The 7,353-nt window shown below is 35.7% G+C and overlaps 1 protein-coding gene across 1 annotated transcript in view; it reads right to left on the reverse strand.

The window, feature by feature from the left end:
• Positions 1-3,277, reverse strand: part of LOC129455750 (F-actin-uncapping protein LRRC16A) — a 17,534-nt gene extending 14,257 nt beyond the window's left edge. The window contains exons 1-6 of the mRNA XM_073858692.1: positions 2,658-3,277; positions 2,385-2,482; positions 1,556-1,606; positions 1,179-1,238; positions 423-544; positions 200-297 (exon numbers count right to left, since the gene is read on the reverse strand). Of these exons, the coding sequence (XP_073714793.1) occupies positions 200-297; positions 423-544; positions 1,179-1,238; positions 1,556-1,606; positions 2,385-2,482; positions 2,658-2,691 (463 nt within the window). The 5' untranslated portion in view covers positions 2,692-3,277. The remainder of the gene's footprint in view (positions 1-199; positions 298-422; positions 545-1,178; positions 1,239-1,555; positions 1,607-2,384; positions 2,483-2,657) is intronic.
• Between the last annotated feature and the right edge of the window lie 4,076 nt (positions 3,278-7,353).

Below are 7,353 nucleotides of genomic sequence, written 5' to 3' on the forward strand. Positions count from 1 at the left end.
TGCTCGTGAAGCAGGACTTCTTATATTACATGTAATCTAAAATACAGCACGCACGGCATCAGTGATGAGCTCGCTTTAACACCATAAAACTTCTGCCATATATATATATATATATATATATATATATATATATATATATATATATATAATTGTATTTTTATTTTTAACATGAAATTAAGATGTGTGTGTGTGTGTTTACCGCAGGGTCCTGGATCTGTTGGACTGTGATTTTTCCATATGGACTGTAAACTGATGCTTCTCTCTGTTGGCTCTAACACAAGTTTCTTCAGCACTCTCCTGAAACACACACACACACACACACACACACACACACACACACACACACACACATATATAGATATATAAAATAAACACAGCTACACATGTGTGTAATATGAAGAGTGTGCTTTTGTGAATCTTACATCGGATCGAGTCCTGGACAAATCTCCTGTATGTTTCTTCCAATTTGTGCAATAATATCATCGGTCTGCTGGTCACGTGTAAATTGTAGAGACATCTGTCCTTTATCATAATCCAACAATAACTACACACACACACAAAGAAAAACAAGCAAATGTGTTGATTTGAGTTAAAGTTGGATTGAGTTTTCTTTTAACTGCACAGAAGTTAAGATTTTTGATTTGTTTTTTAGTGAACATTAAGTTTCAGATTTACTGCAAATGAGCAATTCCAATAAAATCACTGATGGGAATTGACATTTTGTAGGGGATTTACTGACAATATGCACAATAACGAACACAGGTGCAAACATCTCATTTTCATAACATGCACACAATTTAAGATATGCTTTGGGTGTTAAATAATGGCAGAAATATCAATAAAGTGAACCGTAGCAAATCAGTTTGCATGATTGATCTGAATTTTCTATTTATATAAATTTGCCATCTGAAATGCAAACTAAAAATGAATATACAGTAAGATCAGACACAAACACAACTACTGTATGTCCACTGCGTGTGTTTAGACAGAAGTTTCTTAACACCAAAATATGGTTTGTGCTTTCAGAAACTGTTAGTAAATCTGACCCTGTTTAAAGCTGTCAGTGTGTTTATCTGTTTAAGTACTTTAATATACAGAAGACTAACTACCTGCATTCATTTATGTTGTGTTATTAAACACAATACTGTATGTTTACATCAGTTAAATCTCACATTTACCTGATTCTGTTTCACACTACAGATTCTCTGAATGTCAAAAACACTGCAAGATTGTTCAATCTGAAACATACAGAAAGAAACAGATGATACACAACACTACATTATTCATTTACAAGACTTTATGTGTATGTGGAGGTCTTCATTTAAAAACAGTACAAATCTCCATCTGATCACAATTTAATCTCATTACTGTCTAAAAGAAAATCATTAAGATATTAAAAACATTTCATTTGTGTTTTATCAGGGGGAGCTCACACACATCAGCACTTTCAAAGACACATGCAGAAAAACTCTGCATGTTACAGCAAGTAAAACACACAAACGTACAACTACACACAAACACACACATACACACACACACACACACACAAACTCACTTTAGCTGGAATTCGTGCACTCAGTAAAAACACTCTATTAAGTGCAAGAGCCTGTGAAGAAATAAGAGAAATCAGATCAGACACACACACACACACACACACACACACACACACACACACACACACACACACACACACATTATTTCTATTGTTATTTTTATTCTCTGATTTTGGTGTAAAATGTGAAACGCTAGGAGTCAACATCGGCAAAGTCCTGAAGCCTCCTGGAATGCAAAAGGTGTGTATGTGTGTGTGTGTGTGTGTGTGTGTGTGTGTGTTTGACAATTTTTATGCCCATCGGAGATCTGTGTCAAGTCAGAACAGGCACACCGGTGTAAGCGTGTGTAAACACAGACATAGCAGAATGTTACACAGAAAGAATAAAATATAACAACTTTAAAACAAATCAAAGAAACATTGAAACAGAGAAAAGTGGTTTAATTATATATATATTAAACTCGAAATATAACAACATAAAAACCTAAAGATCATGATCAAGAACTGTGATCTTTCAGACACACAACATCTAACAGGAATTTACTGACATAACAAATCACTGTTCTGAAAAATAATCAAGATTCTCTATTGCCTTCCAGCTAAAACATTCTTAAAGAAACTAAATATATACTTAAAAAACAATGTGAAAAACTCTACCGAATTCTGTTATCTTTATCACGTTATGTTATTTCCAATAAAAAACAAGACTACATATTGATAAAAAAATGAACAACATCTGGAAATGAATACAACAACAAAATAGAAAGAAAAATGAAACAACATTAAAGATTGAAAGTTAGTTATAATAAATGAACAAATACTCAATACTCACCAGAATTCTGCTCTCAAACCTCTCACCTTTGACCTCTAGGTTTACTTTCATTATAACACACAGCTTGACCTGCTGACCGACTGTGTCCTGGACACTCTCTACAACACACACACTTTGTCTCATAATTCATTATATACAAAACATTGTATTAATTATAACAAATAAATATTGAAAACAGAAACCAAGTACACAACAAACACGCATACAGTCACATTTGTATGAAAACTTTAAACTAAGATTGATTGACTGTATAGTAAGAGTGAAGTATTTTACCCATCAGATGCTGAGGAATATCTCCTGCATTCATGTTTACAGCCGAACCCAATTCAGTCAGATGTTGAAGTTTCTTCAGTAACTTAGATCCTCACATAAAGATGATCACATCACTTCATAATAAACAACATTACATCTATACAGGTGACTACAGACCTGTGAAAGGATCTGTGTTAGGAATGATCCGGAAGAGAGGAGGAATCTCACATGCAGGAGATCTGAAGAGCCGCCCACCACCCATCTGAAGAAACCAACCACAACATCTATAATAAAACTACTGAAAATCACACTCTTTATAAAAAAAAACATGACAATTTTACTTTTATTTTAAATATGACAGTTAAGTGAGATGAATTGAAGATTGAATAGAAATGTGAGGATGTTTGGTCCACGTATTGTTCACCAGCAGGATCATCATGAACAAACATCTCGTTTCTTTTACTAAATGATCTCGTCTGGTACTTTGGTCGTTCGCTATCTTGAAAAATAAAGAAATCTCCACAATCGCGTGCTGCTAACATCACAATTTCTAAACACCTTACATCACGTTTACGACACTTTTGTTAAATTGTGATAAGTTGTCTTCTGTCTTCAGGTTGCTTCAGATACCCCGCATGCGCAAAAACTGCGAGTACCTCAACGGTGGAGGTGTGGCGCTGTTTCTACAAAGCACATCGACGGATTTGTTGTAGATGTTATATATAAAACAGAACAAATGCCAAACAGTGTATTGTATTTTAATGTAACCTATAAAATCTAAAATCAGCGTTTCTAAAAAAAAAAAAAAAACATTCAACATTATTCTACAAGAAACAGATGTAAATCAGACACTGACTCTCGCTTTTCCTTCAGGATACAGACTGACATCGTCTATATTGTTGTATTTTTAATCTATTTTAATTAGTCTCTAATATTGCCCACGTGCAGTATTGGATAAAACGCATTTTATAATGATAAATAAACATCATCATCATCATTTTCATTAATGTTCATTGTTGTTTGTCATTCAGGGTGTGTACAGCAGATGGCAGCATGACTCTTTTGTGTGCTGATGCAGACTGCTGCGCAGACCGATCGGCGGATGACATCAAAAGCCGAGGCTCTCGCGGTACTTTGACGTCATCCGCCTATCCGCCAGCTTCATGTCGAACACCGCTGTTTGCAATGCCATGTGGCTGTGACGTCATTGCTGCGAAACCGCGCGCGCAGTTGAATCAAAGAAGCTTACAGAGCGAACATTTCAGTGCTCTGTCTCATATGTGATTGCAGTAACAGGTAAATAATGCATTCATACTGTACTGTATATTATTTTGTAAACTGACAGTGGTTCCGTACACACTGCATATTAATTCGGTTGTCACTCACCTTTTAATGCTTAATCCTTTTCTGTACACACAGTTCAGTAATTTACGGAACTCACAACCGCATTCTACAAATGAATAAACTCCCGCAAAATGCAGGAAGTGACAACCGAATTTACAAAAACTCTGCACAGTGTGTACATAACCAGTGAGTAGACTGCGGCTGACTGACTGTGTGGGAATGAATGATAAATGTTGGGTGAAAGCAGATGGGACATTCCTAGAGTCATAGTGAAACAGATCATAGTGTCTGTGCTGACTGTAAATAAAAATAAACCAAAATAATATTAAAACATAAGAACAATGATTGATGCTGAAGGACATGTTCGTATTTCGGATAAATTGTTTAAAGATTCTTTTACAGCCCACGTGATCAAATAGACTGCGCGCGCAGCTTGGCAACAGAAGTGGTGTTATTCCCCATTGGTTCTAACGTGTTAGCAACTCAGAAAGTTTATTAAAACGGTTTCCCAGCAAAATGTCTAGTTGTTGGGTTTGGTTGCACTAATATAATATACTATCTGGACACTTTATATTTGCTCATCTGCTAACGTCTTCTATCCACTCCACTATATAGTACACGGATCTGGTAGCTGTGTTGAAATAGTTGATAAGTCATCTATTTAAAATAACTTTCTCTGTCGATGTTGCTTCACTGCTGATTCTTACCATACTTTCGTTGCCTAAATGCACGCGCATACGTTGCCACATCATCATTGTGTACAGACAGTAGTAGGATTAAATGGCACTGGTTTATTTCATGCTTGTGCTCATCAGCTCTTTGAGAATAAGAGTTTAACTGAACTTTTGAGTGATATTTGGAGTAATGTGCTTCATAGATTCATTGATTTAATGAGTGAATTTAATATTGATCCTGTACCTTTAGTATCCCATATTCCTAATAATAACAAGAAGATGTCTGATGTTTTAATAATGTTGTGTAATTGTGTTTGGTACGCTGCACTGAACGCTCGCTGAAGCTTGTAATGTGTGCTGACATTGGTATTAAAATAGATTAGTTGGCGTTAATTTGACTAGACAATTTAGGGTTGGTTTCCCGGACAGAGATTATCTTAAACCAGGACTAGGTCTTAATTTAATTAGGAAATATAACTAGTTTTAACAATTAATTAATAGCAGAATAAAGGTTTTTGTTTACATAATAATTATGTATGTACTTATTAATAATAATAATAATAATTCCTTACATTTATATAGCGCTTTTCTCAGTACTCAAGGCACTTAATGGGGGAATCTCCTCAACCACCACCAATGTGCAGCATCCACGTGGATGATGCAACGGCAGCCATATTGCGCCAGAACGCCCACCACACACCAGCTTATTAGTGGAGTGAAATAGCCAATTAGTATGAGGGATGATTAGTAGGCCAATGGGTAAGTTTGGCCAGGATGCCAGGGCACACCCCTACTCTTTCTCGAAGGACATCCTGGGATTTTTAATGACCACAGAGAGTCAGGACCTCGTTTAACGTCTCATCCAAAGGACGGTGCTTTTTATGACAGTATAGTGTTACCATCACTATACTGGGGTGTTAGGACCCACACAGACCACAGGGTGAGCACCCCCTGCTGGTCTCACTAACACCTCTACCAGCAGTAACCTGGTTTTCCCAGGTGGTCTCCCATCCAAGTACTGACCAGGCTCAGCCCTGCTTAGCTTCAGTGGGCAAGCTGTCTTGGGCTACATGAATAACACAGCCGTCACACTCTGACACAGACCATCCCCTGAATAAATTCTTTACACTACTCCCATCCATGTTCTATGTGTTATTCATATGTGATTGTTTTTTGTGCTATAGAAGAAGAAAATGATTTGTGAAAAATAATTATCCCTATGGGACAATAAAGACTATCTATCTGTCAGGATCCTGTCAGAATCTTGTCTTGTTTTTAATGTGTAGTTCACTTTGACAGGGTCCTGACATCCCCGTATAGTTGTCTTTTGTCTGTGTGGAGAGTCATGTGCTCTGTGTTTATGTTTTGTGTACCACGTACTCTCCTGTCTTAAGTCTTGACCCTGCCCCCTCGTTTCCTTGTTAATTATTCATGATTGGTTTATTCCCTTCACCTGTTTGTCATTGTTCCCTAGTTTAGTTTTCCCTATTTAATGCCATTGTGTCTGATGTCTTGTGCTGGTTCATTGTGTATCGTATGATACCGTCTCGTGTGTGCGCGCGCACTTTGTCTTGTCATGATTATTTTTTTGTTACAGTTATTTGTTTGCCCCCAGTTACGAGGTGCCTGCGATTGGGTTCTATCCACCACCACCCCCTGACATCTACTATAAATATGCACACATCACACATGCATGTATAATTTTAGAAAAAAACTATTTTTATATATAAATTAAACATATAAATTATTCATATCTATACAATTATACATACATCAATTTATAATATGAATTATACATAAAGATACAAATGTATATACACATGTAAACATTTCTTAAAATATACATGCATGTGTGTGCATTTACAAAGTTATTATACACAGTTCACACACATATATGATGTAAACAAAAACTTTTATTCTGCTATAGATTAATTGCGATTAATCGTTATGCATCTCTAATCCACACCAAAGATTAAAATATATGTAGATTTTTTACTGTTGATTCGGCTATACACAGCCTACAGGAGACATTATGATCCACTGCTATATTCATTATGTTATCAGATTTAAATAGTTTCCATAAACATTCTCTTTATCTGTTTACACAGACAGGACAGCTCATGAGACTTCACATATATAAGACTGAACAACAATGAAATTAATAGGACATAAAATATATAATGAATGAATAAATAAATAGACAATATAAATGAATAAACTACAATATAATGATAGAAATGATAATAATGAAATTGATAATAATAAAAATAATATTAAATAATCAAATAAAGAATTATATGGATAACTAATGATTATAAAATGATTATGATTATGTAAATTAGGAATAAACACAATAACATTCTGCACATGAGGATCTGAGGTAGGATCCATTACTATCAAGACTCCCATTTCTCTGTCTTACCCCTACCCCTTAGTTTTGCACGTTCACGTGAGAGTAAGGCCCAATTGGGATAGCCCTTACTCTCACGTGAACGTGCAAATTTAAGGGGTGGGGTAAGAGAAATGGGGTTTTATATTCCAAAAAAATATTGTAGTGTTACCGTGAAATAAAATGAGTCAAATGTCATTCCGTGAAATGGATTTTTGGTCATACCCCCCCGCCGCTACAACAGGATGCAAACATACAGATAAGCTTGAATGGAAACACATGAATAAAGTCAGACGGACATGACATCAGA

This window comes from Misgurnus anguillicaudatus, chromosome 20 (genome assembly GCF_027580225.2).
Source record: "Misgurnus anguillicaudatus chromosome 20, ASM2758022v2, whole genome shotgun sequence".
NCBI lineage: Eukaryota > Metazoa > Chordata > Actinopteri > Cypriniformes > Cobitidae > Misgurnus > Misgurnus anguillicaudatus.